Source organism: Gadus morhua, chromosome 16, assembly GCF_902167405.1.
Source record: "Gadus morhua chromosome 16, gadMor3.0, whole genome shotgun sequence".
NCBI classification, from domain to species: domain Eukaryota; kingdom Metazoa; phylum Chordata; class Actinopteri; order Gadiformes; family Gadidae; genus Gadus; species Gadus morhua.
The window spans coordinates 16,856,827-16,880,268 of record NC_044063.1 but is presented as its reverse complement, the minus strand read 5'-3'; the positions used below and the strand labels follow the sequence as shown (position 1 = coordinate 16,880,268).

The following is a 23,442-nucleotide window of genomic DNA, read 5'->3' as shown; positions in this document are numbered from 1 at the left end:
ATTGCATCATGTTTGGGATAACAGCTGTATGTACTCCTTGTTGAAGCGTCTCTTGTTAGGAAAGTTTTAACAGCCAAGAAAAAAGGAAAATAATCCCTTTGTGTTTGCGAGGGCGTGACTGCAAGCGGGTGTGTACATACAGCAAGTATATCTGAATTAAAGAGATGGATGCTCTCGCAATTCCACTTTGCGTTTGAATATAAAAATATTCAAACGCTGTGTTTCTAAGAAGGTTTCAAACAACCTATGCATTACTTTTGATGGGACTTTGGTATAATTTATATTGGTGGCACTGGTGATATAGTTAAATGTGTAATGTTGACTCGACCTGAGGATGGATTAGATAGACTAATAACTTCAGGACTTTATTCACGTGATATTCTTTGAATAATCTGCACTCTTTCACACTAGTGTGTGTGTGTTTATCACATACGCATGTATATGCGTGTGTGTGTGTGTGTTTGTGCATGTGCGTGCGCTTCTGTGTGCTACAGTGCATGTCCATCTTTAAAAAGCTCCTGGCTCGACTAGAATAGAAGGAAGTGACCCTGACTTCCGCAGGAAATGGGAAAAGGAAACTCTGGGGGCTTGGGGGGCTCGTTCGTCTGGTGGGTCAGAGCTCACAAGACGCCGACCGCTCCAAACCCAGCGAGAGAAAGACAGAACGAGACTAGAGAAAAACCAAGTAACCCCGAACAAAAGAGAGCGGGGATCTGAACGGAGAGGAGTGTCCCATCGGTTCCCCTCTCTCAACAGGTGGGACGCCAGGAGGGGAGAGACAGAGGCGCGACTGAGTCCGACACACGGGACACATTCCAGGTGGATACGCCCCACCAGACCTTCAGACCCCGCGGAGCGGCGTGGAGATGAAGATCCTCCTGGGAGTGATTCTGCTGCTCTCCCCGCTCTGCTCCACGCAGCCCTTGGATCCCGATGGGAGGAACGTCTGCCACCACCCCAGGTAACATGTCCGAACTTCATGTTTCCCTTGTGGCGGTGCTCGAGGTCCTCGCTCACGGAACTACTACACTGTGACAGTGTATGCTGAAGGCCGTTTTTATTTGCTCTTTGAGGGGTCTAGGGTTAGTGGGTGTCATACAATATGGCCTGTAACGCTCTTTGAGACTGTAACTGTGATTTAAGGGCAGAACAAATACAATGGCCTTGACTTTGTGTGTGTGTTTTGTGTGTGTCTCCCTGAATCTCCAGACGGCCATCCACTGCTGTATGTTGTACTGGATGGAGACAAGAGGGACAGGAATGCACTCAGCGTGAGTTTTGCTTTAACAGTGGAAAATACATCTACAAAATACTGATCGCCTTTTAAACAATCTACATATTCTCTCTTTTGTGAGTGTGTGTTTGTGTACGCATGTATATTTGGGCGTGTGTGTGTGTGTGTGGGTCTGCTTGGCTGTGTGTGTGTGTGTGTGCGTGTGTACTTCCCCAGCCGTGTGCGAGGGCGAGCATTCCTGCCAAGGGGACGAGGTGTGTGCGTATCCGGGTGTGTGCAGCTGCCCTCCGGGCTACTTTGGAGCTCAGTGTAAAACACGTGAGTCACTGCGCTGGAAGCCCCTCAGACTCGTGTCTCTGTCCTCCTCGCTCGCTCCACTCTCTCTCACCCGTCTGCATTCAGAGAACTTCCCAAAGCTAACCCCCACCCACACCCGCGCCACGGCTAGACCCACAGACAGACCACCACGCAGCCTTTAGCACCGAGCTTCCCTTTGGTTCATCCTCTGACCCTTCCGTCCGTGTCCCCCCTCGCAGGCTGCCCCGCGAACTTCTGGGGGCCCGACTGCCGCAGGGCGTGCCCGTGCCACGCGCACGGCATCTGTCACCCCGTGACCGGCGAGTGCACCTGCAACCACAACCGCTGGGGGCCGCTGTGCCAGCACTCCTGCCGGTGCGGCCGCCGCGGCCGCTGCCACCCCACCCAGGGCAACTGCACCTGCGAGGAGGGCTGGTGGACGCCGTCCTGCGGCCGCGCCTGCCAGTGCTCGCCGGGCGGCGCCGAGGGCCCCGCGTGCGACCAGCTCAGCGGCAGCTGCCGGTGCCAGAGGGGCCACTGGGGCCAGGCGTGCAGTCTGTCCTGCAACTGCCACCTGTCGCCGTGCCACCAGCGCACGGGGAAGTGCAAGTGCCGCTGGGACTGGTGGGGGGACACCTGTGACCAGAGCTGCTCCTGCGACCCCGAGCACGGCCGGTGCGAGCCGCAGCACGGGACCTGCCTGTGCCACGCGGGCCACAGGGGCCCCCGCTGCAGCCAGCCCTGCGAGCCCGGGACCTACGGCGGCGGCTGTAAGATGAGGTAGAGGGGTGCCGCTTTAATATAGATAGATTCATGTTTTTATTTATCTATATAATTATATGTAGGAGCTAGTTGTATAAAAGACGCTAAGGTTCACCAATATGCTGTTTAAGCAATATAACATGGCACACTATACATATCGATAGACATTATATATATAATACGTATATATATATATATGTATATGTATATGTATATAGTGTGCCATGTTATATTGCTGTACTGCATACCTACCTCTGTGATATTCCACTGTCACACATAGACTATGTGTTACCCCCCAGCTGTGGGTACTGCAGAGAGGGCCAGCCGTGCGCCACCACGGACGGAGCGTGTGCGGCCTGCGAGCCCGGCTGGAACAGCACGCGGTGCGACCGGCTCTGTCCGGCCGGTTACCACGGCAGCGGTTGCCAGGAGACGTGCCCCCGCTGCCGGGACGCCGAGCCGTGTGACCCGAGGACCGGGAAATGTGCCCGGTGCGACCCTGGATGGAGAGGCCCCAGGTGCTGCCTGCGTGTGGGACCCGTGTGGTGGCCTGGAGGGGCATGTACGCCAGTAGGGCACGGGCTCACTGTGTCCCATAGTGTCACGGGACCCCCATAGTCATGAAATAATACTAATCCAAATGCATGGTATTTACTGTAGTGCTTAGAGGTTCAGAGCAAACTATTTTACGCAACTACAGATCGTATCTTGAGAGTGGATTATCCGGTGTGTTTCACAATCGACAGATATCTGTGTGTGTGTGTGTGTGTGTGTGTGTGTGTGTGTGTGTGTGTGTGTGTGTGTGTGTGTGTGTGTGTGTGTGTGTGTGTGTGTGTGTGTGTGTGTGTGTGTGTGTTTTAGGTTAAGCTAAGGTACATTCATATACTTAGCCTGCTGCTGTGTGTGCTCCTACCACTGCCGACAGTCATTGTAAGTCCTTGTGTGTTTTTCCTTACAAGGTGTGATGAGGCCTGCTCTGACAGGACGTATGGAGGCGCCTGCCGCTTCCTCTGTAGCCCCTGTTTCCATGGTAACTGCCACCATGTGACAGGAAGATGTGTCTGTGAGCCAGGCTTTATGGGAGAGAGGCGAGTGCTCGGAGAGGAAACGTTATCAATTATACTAAAACAAACAGTGCTTCCACTAGATCTTCTAGTTTTACTAACACTTTTCTGACACAGAAAATCATAGTGTGTGAACTACTACTGTTGAATAAGCAATACTGTATTCCTAGTTGAACAATATATAGCAATAATGTATGTTCCCAAAAATAATTGTTTATATATATATATCTGTGCAATATTTTTTTTTACTTTTTTGATAAAGTAGGTACGGATGTAGTAGATACATGTTTAGTTAGTGGTTGTAAATACATCTTTAGTAAGGTGTTAATACCTGTTTAGTTTGGTGTTAATACGTCCTCATTCTGATAGCTGTAACAGCACCTGCCCTACCTCGCTGTACGGACTCAACTGTTCTTCTGGCTGTGACTGTGGAGAGGGGGTCCACTGCCATCCGGCCAGCGGGGCCTGCCCCAGCAGTACGTTCACATGGGTCCTTCTGTCAATCCATCTGTCCATCCATCTAGGCATCTGTCCATCCATTCAGTACGGATGGGCATCTGTCCGTCCATTCATCATGTCCATGCATCCATTCTTCTATCTAACTGTCCAATCATTCATCATTCATCAATCATCGTCCAGCCGTTCGTACGTCCCCCCATTTGTCCATACACCCCCAATCATCTATTCACCCTTGTGTCCATCCTTCTGTCCGTCCATTGGTTCATCTATCCGTCCATCCACGTAGCCATCCCTCCAGCCATCCTGCCATCTATCCCCATCCATCCTTCCATCCCTGTCCATCCATTCGTCCTTCTTTCCTTCTATCAATCCATCCATCCATCCGTTTTGCCTGTTGATGAGGTTTGTGTTCAGCCCCATTGCCTCATGTGTTTCTTCTCTCTCTTCCCGGGGCCAATAGGTGGCCTTGGGGTTCTGCTCGCAGGCATTCTGGTTCCTTTATTCCTGCTGCTGCTGGTGGTTCTCTGCTGCTGTGTGTGTTGTGGAGGAGGCTCTGCAGAGGCCAAAGACAGGTCTCTTGATTCATCACTGAAAATAAATCACTTTAACCTTTTGATAGTGACACACCACTACCAAGGGTTTTACCAAGAGAATGATCGTCAGAACATCTATGCATGTATTCTTGCCTGTTCTCTCTAGGGAGTCATCCCGTGATGGTAATGCTTTAGTTCGGATGAAATACCACATCTTCAATGTCCTTGCAAACATCAGTGCGTCACTGCCCTGCATCTCTGCGTGGACCTCTGGCCTGCCTCGTGTCACAGGTCAGTCTGACCGACTTGTGGCTAATGTACACTGTGTACATGTCAACATAATGATACTATCTCAAAGGGCGTGACGCTGATTGCATGTTGCGTATGGAATGTACCGAAATGCTCCTGTTTCCTGCTTCTTTAACGGGCTATAAAGGGATGGAGGCACCATCTGATTTATAACTGTTCCCGCCGCTCCCCACCCAACACAGTGTCTCACCATGACCCCGAGCAGACCTTCAATCACAGCTTCATCGAGCCCCCGTCCTGTGGCTGGGTCAGCGAGGGCTCGTCCTTCGACAGTGAGGAGGAGGAGGGGGAGGCCCTGTACTGTGTTCCACCGAGGGAGGGTGAGTACGCTCTCACCTCTCACCCGCCATTCAATCAAAAAAACCAAACGCAGTTCCTAAGCTTCTGCTTCCCTGCAGTAGATCTGCTGCCATTCGGAAGCTTCCAACCCATTCCTTTTGACACAACAAGAGGTTTCGCTGCTCAATGGGTTTTCTCCAGCTGACATCACAGTATTCCCCTTCACGGTCTTTTCGTACAGATGGAAGAGACATGGCGGACGGGAGCTTCCAGGAGATGAGCTCCAAGTGCAACATGTTCCTGGACCCGTCGGGCTTCTCCAGCGAGGACATGGCTCTGGGCTTCGCCATCCCCCGCACCTCCAGCATCGCCAAGTCCAAGCGGCCCTCCGTCTCCTTCGCCGAGGGCACCCGCTTCACCGCCGTCCCCCCGCCGGGACCCCCGCTACGCAGCAAAGCCCCCAAGTCACCCTGGGGTGCTCTGATGCTGTCCACCCTCAGCCTTCAGGGAGGCGCGGCGGCGAGGTCGGGTGAGGAGGAGGGCGTCCCTCAAGGGGGCGGAGAGGGGGGCGACCGGGATTCAGCCAGCGTGGGGGAGGAGCAGGACCCCGAGAGGAGGACCCACCTGCAGGTCCCCGGGACGTCCGGGAGGAGACGCACCGGGACCACCGCCCCCGCCACACCTTCTCCCGGGTTGGGAGCCCAGGCTGCGGAGTCCCCTTCCGACCCGAAGGTGGCGGCGCCCGATAAGGTCACCACGGTGTACGTGACGGTGGGCAGGGCGGGGGGGGCCCCCGTCTCCGAGGGGCCCGTGCAGGCCGTGCTGCGGCGCCTGGGCAGCCTGCAGAGACACAAGGAGCAGAACAGCACGGCCAGGCCCAAGGTCCGGAGCGCCGAGGGGGCGGTCAAACCGCCGAGGAGGAAACTGGGGGTCCGGGCCAGCGTGTGGGAGCAGGGCGGACCCCCCGGTGGCGGCAAGAGAGTGGCCAAGCCGAGCAGGAAGAAGCTGAGCGCGTCGAACTCGGCCGTGGCTGCTGTGGACGCTAATGCCTACGACTCCCTGGCTCCAGAGTGCGACGCGCAGGCGAGGCCGCTGCTGGTCGTGTTAGGGAGCGTGCCAGAGACGGGTGCCACTGACTCAGGGTCAGGGGGGGCGAGGATGGAGTCAGCTGACGTATACGAGCGCGTTGGGGAGCCGGTGTCGGACCCCGGCCGCAGTGCGGAGGTCAACGCCAATGGAGCCACGGAGGCAGACGAAAGGGAAGAGCCCAGCTATGAAAACGTCCTGATCGAACACTCGCATGAGTCGCATGCTGTCGTGTAAACAAGCTTAACGATCAACCGAAGCTACTTCTCACGTACCATATACAGGGTTCTGCATCTCTGTGTGCGACAACACTACCTCTGTATATGGATGGACTATGAAGGACATAGACAGCCTTATGTATTGGCTGGGCAAGCCCTTTAAGACAATAACTATGATGCAGGGCTTAATAAATAAATATGTTGTATTGTTCTAAATGCCTTGTTAAGTAAATAAATCTGTGCTACAAAGATTATAACGTACTGTATCCATGCAATAACTTGAAATGGTAAATAAAATGAAATGGCTTTGGCAGAGTGCTTGTTTTGGATCACTCAAAGCATTGTTCAGCCAACTCATTCCCTCACACACCCTGGTGAACAATGAAGGAGTAAGGAGTCTGCCATGATGTCATACCCCAACCTTATCTGAAACCACATCTGCAGACATAACATTACTAATGCATTACCAGGAATGAGTTTTTGGTCACAAATATGGTCACTATTAGAGTGGAGTAAAAATGTACCTGTTCCTGTTTAAATCCCTATATGTGACCTTATTTACTTTGCATCATCGAGCTAAGCACCACACCGAAATCTGATACCTGTTTGCTGTTACGTATCTCAGCCTGGACCGTTCCTGTGTGTGTGTGTGTGTGTGTCTGTGTGTGTGTGTGTGTGTGTGTGTGTGTGTGTGTGTGTGTGTGTGTTTGTGTTTGTCCTGTGTGTTCGTCCTGTGTGTGTGTGTGTGTGTGTGTGTGTGTGTGTGTGTGTGTGTGTGTGTGTGTGTGTGTGTGTGTGTGTGTGTGTGTGTGTGGCAAGTTAAACAATTAGAGATCCTTTAATGTTAAACAAAGGGGTTCAACCTGTATACCTGGGGAAATGAAATACACAGTCTATAGATTTAGCAGAAGTAACAAGCTGTACTTTGGCCTTGATAAGGCCCACTGACAGAGGGGCCAAGCACGAGTTGTACTCTCATTGATCTCCAGTATTGGCTCATATTGACTAGCTGCTATTTAGGCGTTACCATAAGGTTTTGAAAAAGCACAGTTTAAATCAATTCACAACAGTGATTTGTGTTTATTCAGAAGAATATATTAATACACTTATCGTTTGTAAATCAAAATGACAACATTTGCAAACTTCCGTAGTACTTTCACATTAGGAGACCAGTCAAGAGCTGCTATAGAAAATAAAACATCAACCAAACCTTCAATCGAAGGGTTATACACAAAAAAGCGGTTAACAATGGTCTTCTTAACATTTGGTTAGTTTACAACGGCGTACCAGAGATAAATGGGTAAAATCGATAATCGCAAATCAAACAGATCGTCAGTTTCCCTCGTCCATGTTTGTGTTCTGGAAGAACAGGAGCACCTCTTATTTCTCTTCGCCGGTCGGGTCCGAGCAGCCCAGCCAGTACTTGGCGATGGACCGGGGATAGGGAGGGTTGGCGGGGTCCACTCTCTTGGTCTTCAGGTCCACTCTGTAGTATTTATCTATGGACCACAGAGGAAACAACCATGTTCATAGTCCAACATACACACACACGTGCAGAAAGCCTTTGTGGGGGTATTCTGGTTAAGTAGTAACAAGACTGTGCTGTGTGTGTCAGTGTTGTGTGTAGTGCAGATCAATGAATGAATGTGCATTCAGCATCACTGGAAATAGACATGAGGGTCCCGCCTCACAGACTGTTGACGTCTCTTCATATAGATGTGACTCACCCCCCTTAAAGAAGTAGACGTTCTGCAGCGGGAGGCTCTGGCGCATTAGCTCCCTGTAGGCCCTGTCGTCCCTGGCGGCCTGGGATCTTGGGTCGTGGTTGCCGTTGTTGAGTTGTTCTCGGCGGTATTCGTCCAGATCGCGACGCTCTTGATCGTAACGTTCGTCCCACGCATACCCTGGTCTTCTCACCATCTCCATCCCCCTCTCGGCGAACCTCTGCCCCATGTCCATCCCCTGCGCCGCCATGGTGCCCCATTGGGGCGAGCGGCTCTGCCGACGCCGCCCCCACTGCTGGCCGTACTGCTGGCCGTACTGCTGGCCGAACTGCTGGCCGAACTGCTGGTTCTGCTGCTGGTTCTGCTGCTGGCCGTACTGCTGGTCGTACCGTCGCTGTTGGTCCCGGTCCTGCCTGGATATGCTGGGGGGCCGGGTGACCCTCTGGTTGCTCACGTAGATCCTTCCCGTCAGCACCGCGTCCAACGGGGACTTGACTCCCTTCCAGTCCTTGTTGATGAAATGATGACCGCCGTGGTGGTGGAGACCTGAGGGGGAGGGGGGGGGGGGGATACGAACAATAAGGATGTTAGGACATATGAGGTTGGGAGGATATGAACGAGAGGGCGTTAAGATATGAGGTTGGGAATACAGTATATGAAGTATGAGGATGTTAGGATATGAGGTTGGGAGGATAGGAACAAGAGGATGTTTGGGTATGAGGTTGGGAGGATAGGAACAATGAGGATGTTAGGGTATGAACATGAGAGCATGAATGTGTATATATATGCGATTGGGATTGGGATGGGGATGATGAATGAAGAGCATCAAACCCTTGTTGTCTCAAATATAAACCTGTGTTTGTTACAGGAGTGACATACCGTCAGAAAAGGTCCCGCTGGAGAAGATGTCGTAGTAATGGCGGTACATGTCCGTGTAGCGTCTGAATTGCGTGGAGGGAGAGCTACTGGACATGGCCACGCACTCCTCGTGCGACGGCTCGTGCACAAACTCGTGCACAAAATACTCGTCCCCTGTTGGAGTGACCGGAACAAAAGACACGCCACTCAAATCAAATCAAAGTGTCTTGTGATGTGCATGTGATCGCTTGACTAGGGACCAACACACAAAGAGTGGTCAGGGTAGAAATCATAGGCAGGGCTTTGTTTGTTTCTTTTTTTACCTCTGAAGAAGAAGACCTTCTCCTTCTCATGGTGAGCGGGGGAGGGGAGAGCGAAGGCCGCGTCCACATAATCGGGGATCTTGTCAAACCCAACACTTATCTCTCTAGGATAGCCTTCGTCCAGCACGCCGTCTTCAAACCTCCAGTACTGGCGTCCCTGTTGTACGGAGGGAATGGGACAAAGTTAAAAACATGGGGAATCTCCGCTCTCTGGACCACCTGGTGGCCGATACTGATGTCTCTGAAGACGTCCTTCAAGCCTCTTACCCTGAACATGTACGTCTTGCCCTGACAGTTCACCCGTGTGAAGGCAGCATCTATAGGACCACTGATGCCCCACACGTCCTTGATCAGTTTGGGATAGCCAGGCAGTACTGCTTTCTGGTCCAGTTCAAAGAAATACTCCCCTAGAACACACACACACGCACACACACACACACACACACACACACACACACACACACACACACACACACACACACACACACACACACACACACACACACACACACACACACACACACACACCGTACAAACACACACAGACACAGACACAGACAAACAGACACACACACAGACACAAAGTAAGCCACCCTAATTCAACATACGAATACAGCGACATCCCTTGTTGTCACTGACACAAGCCCATATCTGGCGTTCCCGTCCGCGTACCTCTGAATGCATAGATGGAGCCGTTCTTAAGCTGTGTAAAGGAGTCGAAGGGCCTCCCGCTGCAGACCTCAGCATCGGGGTCGGGCTCCGGCGTGGTGGCCGCCTGAGTGGTGTTCGCCGGCGTGGGGGCCACTGTTGTGATGATGTCAGCCCCCGGGTCTACTGCCGTTGGAACAGGGCGCCTCGCGGGAATTGGGCGTCTGGTCCCAAAAGGACGTCCGGCCGGAGGGGGGCGCCGGCTCGGAGCAGGGCGCCGGCTCGGAGCAGGACGTCCGGTTGGAAAAAGACGTGGGATCGGGGCGTCCTCTGTCGACGGAGACCCCCTAGGGGATGTGTCGCCGACTGCATCCACCACATCTTGGGCAGCCTCGGGGGACGGACTCCCCGCGGGAGGGCCCTCGCCGAAGGAATAGTCGTCGTCGTCCTCCGCGATGAAGAAAGTGTCCCCGCGCGCTGCGTGGGAAGAGAGATTCAGAGGGTACGTCAGTGGAGGAAGCGGGGCCAGTGTCGGGTCCTACGGCTTAGCTCACACCTGGGACCTTTAGTGACTATAATGACTGATGTAGGGGTTACTTACTGATCATGCCGCAGGTGGGCTCATAGTCAGAGCAGCAGCTCTTGTAGTATTTACACATAGTGTCACACTGACAGTCCCTTAGAGAGTCAAAGCCCTTCTCACAGCGGCCCATGCACGACTCTTGAGGTTGAGTGACAAGACAAGAACCAAATGAACAACTCATACGCCGCTGGTGGAGCCTCGGTGGAATTAAACGGGCCCTGGCCAACTCTTGTGATTTGATACTTTAATATCATGAAATCCCTCATAGATTGGTCTATTTCATTCAAATGAATTGTATTTAAACCAAAGTAGAGAGTATGTTTATACAGTGGCAGTGGCCTCCGCCATTCACCTTCTGATTGGTGGCCTATATCTACAATCGCGATTATGAAATTCTCCCCCTACAATATAAAATACGTCTTTGGTCAATAGATTTGGTATTTAAATAGGGTGATCTTACCTTCAATCGCCTGGGCAACCACTATCAAACTTAAAAGGAGCAGCCTGGTCTTCATGGTGCCGTGAGAGAAGTAACTGAAAAGCTAAGGACGTGCAGTGTGTTACCAATCAGGGGGCTAGGTCATTCACCCTCTTCTTCTTGTTTGTGTTCGTTTGTGTTCACTGACCACTGAGGGAAAGAGAGAGAGAGAGAGAGAGAGAGAGAGAGAGAGAGAGAGAGAGAGAGAGAGAGAGAGAGAGAGAGAGAGAGAGAGAGAGAGAGAGAGAGAGACAGAGAGACAGAGAGACAGAGGACATGAGCAATAATCAATTTTGATTGGTAATCTATGAAACGATATTTGAACGGGAATTGATCACCCAGGCAAGGCTACTTCATAATTTTTTTCAAGATTCTTTAATCGAGACTATGTTCACGGTTTATTTGTCCTATTTCTGTGGTTCTTTGTTCCAGTTCAGACATTCGAACATTTTTGAATGTCATGTGACATAAGGTTGGAGCCTCACTGAAAACGGAATAGTACCATACTGGCCATCACTTGATAACGTAAACCACCTACGATAGTAATGTCAATACATATAACAGGTATTTAAGGCCCTAATGACTGGGTTTCAGGATTAGACCGTGTTTGTGGTCCGTGCCCTTTGACATTGCAACTCCTGTGAGTAAATAATCTTTTAAAAAAGAGTTACAATTAAAAAGTGATAACAAATCGTTAGAAATAGACACACATAATCGATTCAGAAATTCCTGAGATTGCCTGATACAGAGGCAGGCCAGTCGCGGCTCCACCTCAGCCCCACTAGGGGTCAGAGTTGAGACCCTGGGCGCTGACGCGTCCTCTGACGCACTGTCTGGGAGGCTGTTTTCATATTAATTGACTGGTACTGCCAACGGTTGGTGCAGGCTCCTGGATGCTGATGGTAGATGCTGACCAAAGAATGCTATTGGGTAGGAGTCCGATTTTTGGATGATTGAATGGAGAATATTTTTTAATTCATAACAAAAAAACAGTAACGTAAGCGGTATCGATGCGATGGAAGCGGGACTATTGTTGTCAGGATAACGTGGCACCTCTAGCCGACGACAACAGGGATTATTGTGCAGTGATTCTACTCCTCCTGGAAATATTTTATAACGTTACATGATCGGTCAAATGGACATGTATTTCTACCTGTAAGTAGAAGTATCAGTTCAGGTCATAACGTATTGCTAGAATCTACCAGACAGGTGCAGAGCTGTTCAGGCTGACGCTAACACCTCAACCTTTTGTGCAACGAGGCGATCCACTTATCTCCATACATGACATCAACACAGGGTGATGCAGATTGGTGAACGCGTTGGTCATCCTCTAGTACACCGAGGACCGGTGTTTTGATTTCGTCTTGTTTGTACCCTGAACACGTCGAGGAAACAGACCTCGGTGGTTGAGGGCCTTGGTCCACAACAACCTTAACTTCCGCTGACGGAGTCAATCGCATCGAAACAGTGGATCTGCTATACTTTTATATTTTTGATGTCAGTAGATGCTTTTGTCTGTCTCTATCTCTCTGTGGAGGCTGTATCGACACATCTCCATCATGTTTAGCTCAGAGAGACTCACAGTACCAGAATACGTCAGCCGCCTGCAGACCCGTCGCAGCGGCGCAGAGCCCAGAGCCGTCTCGCCGGGCATCAACGCGGATGTTCAGGCGGTACTGGAAAGTGTGATTCCTGCGCTCCGTTCCTCTATCAAGAGACTCAAGTCCGCCAAAGATACAGAAGATTTAGATGAAACGAGAAAGGCCATCGCGGAGATATTCCAGCTGGTAGAGGAGGCCTGGGTATTGCCCGCTGTAGGCCGTCAGGTGGCTGAGGACATTTGCAACAGAATCCGTCTGGATGGGGGACTGGAACTGCTCCTTCAGCTCCTTCAAATTCCTGCCGTCGAAATCACGTATGAGTCGGCAAAACTGCTTGAGCAGATTCTGGTGATGGAGAACAGGTAAGCCCAACTAAAAAACTTTCAGGAAATCAACAAACAAACCATAATGACTTTCTAAAACGTATATATGATAACAACATTTAAAGTCCATACGTTGTAACCTGCTCCTTACACCATTGATTTTCTTCTTGGCACAGAGACTATGTGGCGCGCATGGGACTGGGGGTCATCCTCAACCTGACCCGGGAGCAGGAAGACGCCCAGCTGGCCCGCAGCGTCTCGGGCATCCTGGAGCACATGTTCAAGCACACGGAGGAGACGTCCGTCCACCTCATCTCCAACGGCGCCCTGGACGCGCTGCTCTTCTGGTGCCGCGGCACGGACCCCACGCTGCTGCGGCACTGCGCGGTGGCGCTGTCCAACTGCGCCATGTACGGCGGCCACCGGTGCCAGCGGCTCATGATCGAGAAGCAGGCGGCCGAGTGGCTCTTCCCCCTGGCCTTCTCCAAGGAGGACGAGCTCATCCGCTTCTACGCCTGCCTGGCCGTGGCCGTGCTGGCCGCCAACCGGGAGATCGAGGAGGAGGTGGTGGCGTCGGGGACCCTGGAGCTGGTGGAGCCCTTCATCTCCTCCCTGGACCCGGAGGACTTTGCCCGCAGCCTGCTGGACAGCGCCGACAGCATGCAGGGGCGGACGGCGGCCGACCTGCAGCACCTGCTGCCGCTGCTGGACGGCACGCGGGTGGAGGGGAAGTGCATCGCCGCCTTCTACCTCTGCGTGGAGACCAGCATCAAGTCCCGCCAGCGCAACACCAAGGTAGCCCCCCCCCCACGCCCGCCCTTACTCCCTACTAGGGCTGAACGATTTGGGGAAATAACCGTATTGTGATTATTTCGACCAATATTTTTGAAGTTCCTTCTGTTCTGTTTTATATACCGGACAAGCAATAAATCCTTCTATAGTCTGACCAACACAACATTGGAAGCAGTCAACATATAAACTGGTCTTTCCTTTAGGCCAGGGCTGTGTTGAGATAAATTGATATTTATAACATCTTTATTTAACTATTGAAATGTAAAAGATAAATGAATAGACACCTTACTGATCTCCAGTCAGCAACACTAACAAATTTGATTAATTGTTCAGCCCTACTCACTATGTAGCCGTCAAACGGTGTGATGTTTTTCAACTGTTTTCCTTTGTGAAATGAATTCCACAATGCAGATTTTCCAAGAGATCGGAGCGGTGCAGAGCCTGAAGAGGATCGTCATGTACTCCACCAACGGCACCACGTGTTCCCTGGCCAAGCGGGCGTTGAGAATGATGGGCGAGGAGGTTCCCAGGAAGGTGCTGTCGTCGGTTCCCAACTGGAAGAACTGTGAGGTGCTGACGTGGCTTCAGCAGGTGGGCTTCAGTGCCTTTTGTGACCGCTTCCAGGTGAGTTGTGTTATTCACTGAAGGACAATGACATGTGGTTATGTTTAATGCAACACTGGATTAATGGAGGCCCTTCCGTTTCATGTTTTTAATCAAGGAGCTCCAGGTAGATGGAGACCTTTTGTTGAACATTACAGAGCAGGACCTGGCATCAGATTTGGGAATGACTGCCGGCCTCACGCGCAAAAGGTTGGTGGTAATGAAGACAGCACCGCTAGAAAGCAAAGTCTGATGTAGTTCTGCAACCATTATTATCATAGTTGATTAACCAAATTATATCCATTTGTGTCCAAGGTAATGTCTTAGATTTACTTTATCTGACAAGCAGCCATGATAAAACAAAACAATTAATTTTATAATGATCCATGAACCAACATTTGGAATGAACTGACTAAGCAGAAAATGTTTGTTAATTTTACTTGAAAATTTACTGAAGAATAATTCTACTAACAAATAATTGATTATCCAAAATTAGATTTGATACATTTTCTGTTGATTGACTGAATAAATGTACTTATCATTGCAGCCCTATGATTGCTGTTATTATATCATCATTAAACAGACACTCAATGCAAATGGCTTTCATGAGCATGCTATGGGAGGTAATGCTAATATAAGTAGGATATTTTCATTCAGAAGAAAGACTATTATCTCTCCTGAATATCTACATCTGACGTCTGTCGTTAATTTCAACCCAGATCACGTTCTGTTACCTGATCTATGCCGGCTCTTCTGTTCTGAAAAATTAGAAAATATACATCATTGTATTTTAAATGTCCTAATGTCCTAATGTCCTAAATACGCAGGTTCCTCCGAGACCTGCGCGTGTTGAAGACCTACGCCAACTACTCAATGTGTGACCCCAACAACCTGGCCGACTGGCTGGCTGAAATAGACCCCCGCTTCAGGCAGTACACCTACGGCCTGGTCCAGTCGGGAGTGGACCGCCACAGCATCCAGAGCCTGACCGACCCGCAGCTCCATCACGACTGCCACATAGAGAACAGCTTCCACCGGACCAAGATCCTGGCTGCCAACCGCAGGCCCCTCAAACCCTGCCTCACAGACGCCCAGCCCCCAGGCCCCGACGTCTTCATCAGCTACCGGAGGACCACCGGCTCCCAGCTGGCCAGGTCAGTGGGGCTGTTACGTAGAAGGCATGGGGAAGTTAAACTATGCATGGAAGAAGCAGTTAGAACGCGTAAAGTAAATTAATCGGGGTTCGGGATAAAGAAGAGATTTTAACACTACTGGTGTTCCTCATGAACATACTGTATGTCCGCATGGATGTTTGACGCAAATGACTTCTACTTAGAAAGATTATCTTACATGAATGTATCAGGGTATTAAGGTATCTTTTGGGATATGTTTCAGTGGCATTTCCAGGGCAATTTCTTAAAATCTCATTTTCTTTCTGTATGATAAATGACAGACCAATATTCAATTATTGAACAATGACATGTTAAATGGCGACATACAGAAATTAACTCTTTATTTTACAGGGGCATATAAAGCACCTTATCAACCCAATTTCGACGGCAATTGTAATTGGTGGTAAAGCCCCTGTTAATGTCTGAGCCCGGAGTGAGTGTATCCAGGATCATGTTTTCTGTCACTGACGCTGTCGTCGGCCCCGCCCCTCCCACAGCCTACTGAAGGTTCACCTCCAGGTGAGGGGCTTCAGCGTGTTCATAGACGTCGAGAAGCTGGAGGCGGGCAAATTTGAGGACAAGCTCATTCAGAGTGTGCAGCGCGCACGCAACTTCATCCTGGTGCTGTCTGCCAACGCGCTCGACAAGTGCATGGGAGACACGGGCATGAAGGACTGGGTTCACAAGGTCGGCACACAAGACCGCTGCATAAAGACTTCAGAAGGCATCACATGATCAGAGCCCTTGATTTACAGTCTGTTAGATTCCATCTCTGCACCGGGCGAGCTGCCAACACACACTGCACGGTGCCAAGTGTAATCAGTCGGGAAATAAAAGATGCACATGAAGGATAGACAACGCAGTTATCCTTAGAATCTATTAATCGAAAACTGAACTGAAGATAGATGAGCGACCATTAAATGGAGGTTGAATGGAGGAACATTTAAGTTTAAACATAGCATGTCGACCATGAGCACCTCTTCCGCAAGCTTGGCAGCTCAAATATCACTAAAGGACCTCCACAATGATACTGTATCTAAACATCAATGGTGGAGTTGCCAACTCTAAAAACATTTCACTCTTTTATCACTTACAGGAGATTGTGACTGCCTTAGCTGGGAAGAAAAACATAGTTCCCGTCACTGATAATTTCATGTGGCCGGAGCCCACATCCCTGCCTGAGGATATGAGGCCCATCCTCAACTTTAATGGCATCAAGTGAGTCTCGACAATTTGATTTTCTCCCAATTTTTGAGCCATAACACATTTGGATTGAGGTCTCCACGTCACAGTGCTGCCAGTGGTTTAATGGTAGAACTCAATTTTGCAGTTTATTCTTTAGCTCGTTTTTACTTTATGCCGTGTGTATATATATATATATATATATATATAGAAATTGGACATTAATTACCTCAGGGATAATTCAGGACATTTCAGTGGATTGTTCAAATGCTACGCGGGAGAATGTGGGTGTTATGCAGGTACTGATATTTAACCCTTTCAATACGCAGGTGGTCCCATGAATACCAGGAGGCCTCAATTGAGAAAATCTTGCGCTTTCTGAAAGGAAACCAAGTGGACGGCCCAGAAGGCAACAAGGAGCAGAAGCAGAAACAGAAATGAGCACGTTAATGACCAAAGCTATTAACATAACCGTTAAATCCCAAGTTAACGTTGCCTATACTCCCAACGGCTCAGTGCGCATGTGAAGACGCAATGTTATATTAAGATTGTCTGCTTATATCCAAAATTGTAACTGCGGGATTTCATTAGGTGATACTAATGGCCAAAACCTTGAATTGAATTATCCTTTGGATGTGTACATAGTCTTATTCTCAGGTAAATAACATGCCGTCCAGTTTCTTTCTGATGTCCAGCCTACTACTCAGTAGCTCTTTTTTATTATTATTAGTTCAGTTAGTTATAATGAACTAATTTATATTTCTTTGTTGCTCCTTTATCATTTTTTTTACTTCAATATGTGGTTTTATGTTCTTCAAATGAAATGCAGATTGTTATGGTTATGTTTGAAGCGTTGTCAAAAGGACTGTTATGAATAACCCTGTTTGTGAGTCAGCAGTGGGACTAAACAACATAAAGACTAATCCATAAATCACACATAGTACAGGTTACGATAGAGTATGCTTCAGGCAATGAACACATCTGGAAACTGTTCCAAAGATACAGTATTCATTCCAAATAGATAATGTCAGCTTTCCTTCCGTGCTATGTTGAGGAATTGCTTCCTGGCTTGACATTAGAAAAATCCTTCCTCGCTAATGCTATCAGATTGCATCTTAAATTAACAGCACTGTAAAACCAAAAACTCACTAAAAAACAACCAGCAATACCACCATACTGAAGCTTGGAGTCTACAATGGTAATCAAAACAATGCAGTCTTATCTTTGGATACATATGTAACACTATGTACCAGGAAATGTTTAAGTTGTGATATATGAGGTCAATATATATTCAATAAAATAAGATACAAAATAAAGTTTTATTGCAATGCTTTACAATATGTGCCTGTGCAGTTTCATACAGATCTCTATTCATCTCATCAAATGTTGAACTAAATCACAATAAAATGTTTGGCTGAACAATTGCATAGCTTATACAAAATCTGGTTGTACAATGTACAAAAAAAAAGTGCATACATTCACATTAGAATTAAGGTTCTATTAATAATATGAAGATTAACTTTGGCAAATCCCACAGATACATTTGACAAAACATGTTAGTCGCCTAAAATTGTGAAAAAAAGTATTCAGACAACCACATATTAGTTCCCCTACTTTAGTTAGCCTCCGCCCTAACACTGTGCTCTTCACATGTCTGCTATGCACCCCTTGTGCTCCAGGGCTATCCGATACTTGGTGTTGGAGCAATCAGGACTCCACGGGGAATTTGCTCTGAACTATCCGTTTCATTTGGAGGGAGCTTCAGATGTAATTTGGTAATCCCTGAATGGTGCTTATGCTACTTAGCATTTAAATCCCCCTGGTTTAGTTATTTAGCTAACTGATGGTCAGACTCAAACACACATGAAATGTGTGCCCACACACTCGTGCCCATCAATCTGCTATGACACCTCCAGTGTTATATTGTATCAATAGTATAACTCAATCTCACCAAGTCCCTTTACATTCAAAGAAAGCAGCTTTAGGCTTCACGTTTGCACCGTTTTTTGCATTGTCTTGATATAATTAAAAAGGAACATATTGCTCTTGGGGTTAATATTTAAATCAGCAATGATCTCACCAAAACCTATTCACATTTAGTTTAAAAAAAGATTATTGCTAGTTTAGTTTGATTTTCTTTGGTTTGATATGTAGGAAAATCAATGAATCTGCAGCTCAAATCCCCCCCCCCCAGACGTCATAGTGGTATGCAAGTGCACTGACATCCACGCTGAGACTGTGGGTCAATGATCAGATATACTGGTGGACTTTGGCTCTCTGTTAAGATTCCCTGGCGTCTCTGTTCTCTCTTCTTTCGTCCAGACACTCCAGGCTCCTAGAGAGAAACAAAATGGCGGTGAAAATTATATTAAACACCGCCACAAGTCATCTGGCAGACTCTTTCAAATGTAACATTTTCTTTGTTAACTTGGTGTTTCTCAATATGAATTATTCAACTGATACAGCATTCTGACAGAGTGCTATTAACCACAAATAATAATCCATTCCTTTGCTCCTCTCTAATGAATCCTATCCTATTATCTATTATCCTCATATCATTTGAAGCAATTAGTGAGCTACAGCTTTTTAACATTGGAAACAGAAAGAATGAAATGTCTTGTTAATTTATGAATTTTTACTTTTAATCACAATAAGTACAATAAACCTGGGGCCTCTACGAATTCTCTTTTTTTGCATAGGAAATTTCCTTTCCTATGGAGATGACCCGGAAGTGCTTGGAGGAAAGGTGGTTCATCCCCGTGTCTCTGACCCAGGTGGTCGTTCACCTACCCGATGACTCCAGCAGGGATGAGCAGGAGGATGGCACCGAAGAGGAAGGGGAAGCCCTTGAGGAGGTGCAGCGTGGCTGGGTAGATGGAGTTGAAGAGGCCGCTGGCCACCAGAGACGACAAACCCTCCACACAGGCAACCGAGGCAAACAGGGCACCTGGAACCAAAGGTACATGGTACGTCACACCTGCCTTTTGAATACCGTACAACTGTGCAATGTTCAACAGCGGTCACATTGAGGCCAAAGCAATAGAAAATCTATGAAAACACGGAACTACACTAGGCTTTCCTTACTAGATGTAAACGTGAGGTTGCATTTCAGTCCCAAGAGTCAACAGATGTGCATGGTCATTTACACTGCCCAGCCTCCAGAAAGTAGTAGTCTGGCATAATTTTTCCTTATTTTTTTACTTTACTAATGTCACTACCAAAAGCTTTTTCCACTTGTTTTATCCAAGCTGATTATTAGAAATAACATGTTGTGTTCCGGTTCATAGAAGCCATACATACAAAAACATATGTGTCTCAATTGCAAAAAAAGAAATGCGGTGTGTTTGATCCCCTGCTGACCTTGTTCTGATGGGCCAACTAGCTTGGAGAGCTTGGACCTGAGCACCGGGGTGGCAGCCATGTAGAGGAAACACAGGCCATAACCTGGCAGGCAGGCAAGGGTGTGGACTCATTATCACAGTAATGTCATGTCATGCAGTCACGGTCATGCCAGCGTTTCCTGACTAGTACTCTGTTCCTGATGAACAGAAAGAACATGACAATGGATCATCTAATGTAATCTAAGCTTTTGGAGAATCAATGCCAGAAAAAGAAACCAAAAGTAAACCAGACCAACATCCTTTGATTAATAACTGTTGGCTACGCTATGCTACCTTTTGTTCCGCATTAGGACACCGTCCAAATGGAAAAGGAAAAGGAAAAGTCAAAGTTGTCAGACAGAAGGTTTAAATGGTATGTGGTTGTGCTCAGTTACTCAGTTACTTTGTGTGAACCAATATGTGTGCTAATATAATTACAGAAACAAATATGATAATGTACGTTTTCTTAAAGATGGGGATTTAGTTGAGGAAAGACTGAAGAAAAAGGACTGAGTCCCATATGACACTGAACACTTTTAACAGGGTCGGCTCTTTTGGAATGGTTAGCAATAGTAACCACTTTGACTTTTGAGCACTGTGTGTTTTTGGCAGAGCACTCTGGATGCCCGCTTTTACAAAAAACAAAAACACACGTTCTACAACCTGCAAAAGTATTCAGTGTGACCAGCACCTAAACGGCAACACAGTTGAACGAGTTGAACGAAGGTAATTGTAGGAGAGTTGCCAGCTCTTCTAAAGAAGCACCGTAGCCGGAGAAGCGACAGGTCGTAAGGCGGTCGTTATCCGCGTCTCTCACCCGTAAACATGAGCTTTGTGTTGTCGGCGAAGGCGATCACCGCCAGCCCGACCACGTTGGAGGCCAGCCCGGCGACGGCCACCCAGGAGTCGACCACGCACAGCTGCAGGAGCCTCAGGCCCAGCAGGCTGCTCAGGTAGCCCAGGTGCTGGGCCGCCGAGCCGTAGCCGATCAGCGCGGGGCCCCAGCACAGGGGGGCGCTCAGCTCGTAGAGCACGTAGAGCTCCCTGCTGCCGAAGTGCACCGTCACCACCAGGAAGAAGCACAGCGTGTAGAGCCAGAGCCTCCGCCGCCAGGCCCAGGCCCCGCCCCCCCCTCCTCCTCCTCCTCCTCCTCCTCCTCCCCCCTCCCCCCCGCCACCGCTCCCGGAGTAGAGGCGGTAGATGGCCCGGTGGTGGCGGGCGGTGAGGAGCTTTGCACTGGGGTCTAGCGTCACAGACTCGGGGACAAACAGGTAGGCGTACAGGCCGGCTGCCAGGTTGGTGGCTAGCACCAGCCAGAAAGGGTTGATGTACCTGAACAAAATGAAAAGATGATGACTAACTGACAATGTAATGATATTTTAATTTACGATTTTGCTCATGGGTTCTAAATCTTGCAGAGGAGAATAGGTCTGAAACCAGAATACCCCTGGGCCCGGCGCCACTGCCCGCCGATGATGCTGGCGAACATTCCCGCCAGGCCGAGGCACGCCTCCAGCACCGCCACCCGGAACGTACGCGACCTTCGGTCACTGGTGTCGGCCACGTACGAGAAGCAGCCGGCCAGGATGGAGTTGAAGTCCCCAGAGAGGCCGCTTAAAAGCCGCCCCAGAAGGAAGTAGGCCACGGGCAACTTCTGGTACATCACCACCAGGTACACTACCGTCTGCAGAGCCAGGCCCATGCTGGGCAGGATGAGGACAGGTCTCCGGCCGGCTTGGTCACTCCATGAGCCGAGGAGGGTCGTCACCACCGCTCCTACTGCAAAGCCCCCCAGGTTAATGTACAGGTTCCAGTGGGCAGTCAGGGTCTCCACCTCCTGAAGCAAAGTCAAAACATTTGAGAGAAAGTTATATGCAAATGAAAACAACCTAAAAACTGTTGCATACACTTCCTTTTACGTCCAATTACACAGAACACTAACCTTTTGAAGAGGGTCTGGGTCCGCCGAGGTATTGCCGCACCCCCCGCCCTTGGTACCGTTGTATCCCAGATCCTCGCTGATGCGCTCCCATAAATATTGAGTGGACAGAGGGGCTTGGAGAGCTATCGAGAACATGGCAAGAAATAAGACTGGCTCAACAGACAGGCCGAAAGGACAGGCAAATGGAGGACGTCTGCAACTATTTCTCTGAATCTCTACCTCTTCGTTCGGTGAAGAATTTGTGATTTCATCGTCCGAGGATGTAAGGTTATCCGTGGGCAGGATGGCTACGGTGTCCCGTTCTTCCATGTCTGACTATACTCTTTGTTCAACACAAAGTCCAACACCAGTAAACTATTGACGTTTACTGATACATGTTTCTTCTCCAAAGTGGTTTGATGCACTGCCGTTACCTTAATCAATCATATCCAGAAATTGGTTTAATTGAGGAACGCTTGATTTCAATAAACGTAAACAAAAAGTAAATGTATTGACGCAGACGCTTGCTCGAGTCTTTCACGTATGTGTAGAAAAAACATTCACCGAATGATGTCGCCCCGTCTGGACAAATGGGTGTACTGCACGCCATAATATGGAGACATCATGAGTATAAATTATTGCAATACAAGGGCAGACCCAAATACTGCACACATCAGTTAGATAAGAGTGGATGTATATTTAGCTCAAACATCTAAGTTAGTCTATACAATATTACCTGTATATCTCAAAAGCAAGAAAACCAGTGTTTAAAAAAAATCGTAGATAAAATAGACCTCAAATCAACATCTTTTCAATATGAATAGGGCACAACCACCCAAAAATATTATACTTTATGCCAGAATACATTCTCATCAAATTGAATCACAAGAAAATGGATATACTGGGAAAATAAAGTATCAAATCTCAACTGCAGGCTTGGGTAATATACAATACCCATTTTAAAATCATGTTCAAATTACATCTCTGCTAAGACTGAGGTTTTCTTAAGGTTTGCCTATAAAGAACCCATTCAACCCATTGAATGAATGACAATAGTTGCATTGTTGCACGCACACAAACTCACTCTGAAGGGAAGGGACATCAGCAAATGCCCGCTGGCTTCAGCTGACATGGATTATTTTCCACATCACATTTCTGGCACTGGCCAGAAAAGGAAAAGCACAGGTGTGCTCGATCTCAATTTGGTGTGCAATTGAGATAACTTGTATGCGATGGCGTGGGCAAGTACATAAACAGCACCACCAGCCCTGGAAGACGCAAGATGAGCGTCATCAAACTAGTCCTCTATGCTTGTTGACATGGCACCCCTAACACAAAGGGCAAAGTTATGACTACACCATCAAGTGTAGCAACCAGAAGACAATTGTTTTGTCCGGAGGAGGAATACAGAACGATTCTCAGGTGTTTTAGGAGCTAAAAGTACCAGTCCCTTGCCAAGGTGAAATGGAGAGATTTTCCTTTGTAATAGGATGCAAGTAAAAGAGGTTAATGAGCATAAAATAAACATGGACAGACATAACTTGAGGGCCGGATTGAAATGTCTGTCAGTCGTGGCTGTTGGCATGCTTTACTTGACCTGGAGGAAACATGTT

General features: G+C 48.5%; 4 protein-coding genes across 5 annotated transcripts; 2 read left to right on the top strand and 2 right to left on the bottom strand.

The window, feature by feature from the left end:
- The first annotated feature begins 604 nt into the window (after positions 1-604).
- scarf1 (scavenger receptor class F, member 1) lies at positions 605-6,556 on the top strand. Its single transcript, XM_030380051.1, has 11 exons — positions 605-961; positions 1,210-1,271; positions 1,451-1,552; positions 1,771-2,311; positions 2,593-2,811; positions 3,253-3,381; positions 3,727-3,833; positions 4,277-4,388; positions 4,516-4,640; positions 4,841-4,978; positions 5,179-6,556. Exons 1-11 carry the CDS (start codon positions 867-869, stop codon positions 6,258-6,260), a joined length of 2,712 nt encoding a protein of 903 aa, XP_030235911.1. The 5' UTR covers positions 605-866; the 3' UTR covers positions 6,261-6,556.
- A 745-nt stretch (positions 6,557-7,301) lies between these two features.
- On the bottom strand, positions 7,302-11,020 carry vtna (vitronectin a). Of its 2 annotated transcripts, XM_030381249.1 has the most exons (8): positions 10,838-11,020; positions 10,396-10,515; positions 9,819-10,271; positions 9,414-9,553; positions 9,147-9,303; positions 8,845-8,997; positions 7,969-8,511; positions 7,302-7,740 (listed from the first exon to the last, which is right to left on the bottom strand). In XM_030381249.1, exons 1-8 carry the CDS (start codon positions 10,890-10,892, stop codon positions 7,622-7,624), a joined length of 1,740 nt encoding a protein of 579 aa, XP_030237109.1. In that variant the 5' UTR covers positions 10,893-11,020; the 3' UTR covers positions 7,302-7,621. The 2 variants fall into 2 exon arrangements, with proteins under 2 accessions (XP_030237109.1, XP_030237110.1); XM_030381250.1 differs by lacking the exon at positions 10,396-10,515 and having other exon boundaries at positions 10,838-10,957.
- Positions 11,021-11,682: 662 nt separating this feature from the next.
- On the top strand, positions 11,683-17,863 carry sarm1 (sterile alpha and TIR motif containing 1). The gene is made up of 8 exons (XM_030381248.1): positions 11,683-12,818; positions 12,956-13,574; positions 13,983-14,195; positions 14,293-14,384; positions 15,002-15,328; positions 15,844-16,033; positions 16,443-16,564; positions 16,858-17,863. Exons 1-8 carry the CDS (start codon positions 12,361-12,363, stop codon positions 16,967-16,969), a joined length of 2,133 nt encoding a protein of 710 aa, XP_030237108.1. The 5' UTR covers positions 11,683-12,360; the 3' UTR covers positions 16,970-17,863.
- Positions 17,829-22,392, bottom strand: slc46a1 (solute carrier family 46 member 1). Its single transcript, XM_030381251.1, has 6 exons — positions 21,851-22,392; positions 21,354-21,745; positions 20,726-21,240; positions 19,889-19,972; positions 19,319-19,475; positions 17,829-18,863 (listed from the first exon to the last, which is right to left on the bottom strand). Exons 1-6 carry the CDS (start codon positions 22,157-22,159, stop codon positions 18,809-18,811), a joined length of 1,512 nt encoding a protein of 503 aa, XP_030237111.1. The 5' UTR covers positions 22,160-22,392; the 3' UTR covers positions 17,829-18,808.
- Positions 22,393-23,442: the final 1,050 nt, after the last annotated feature.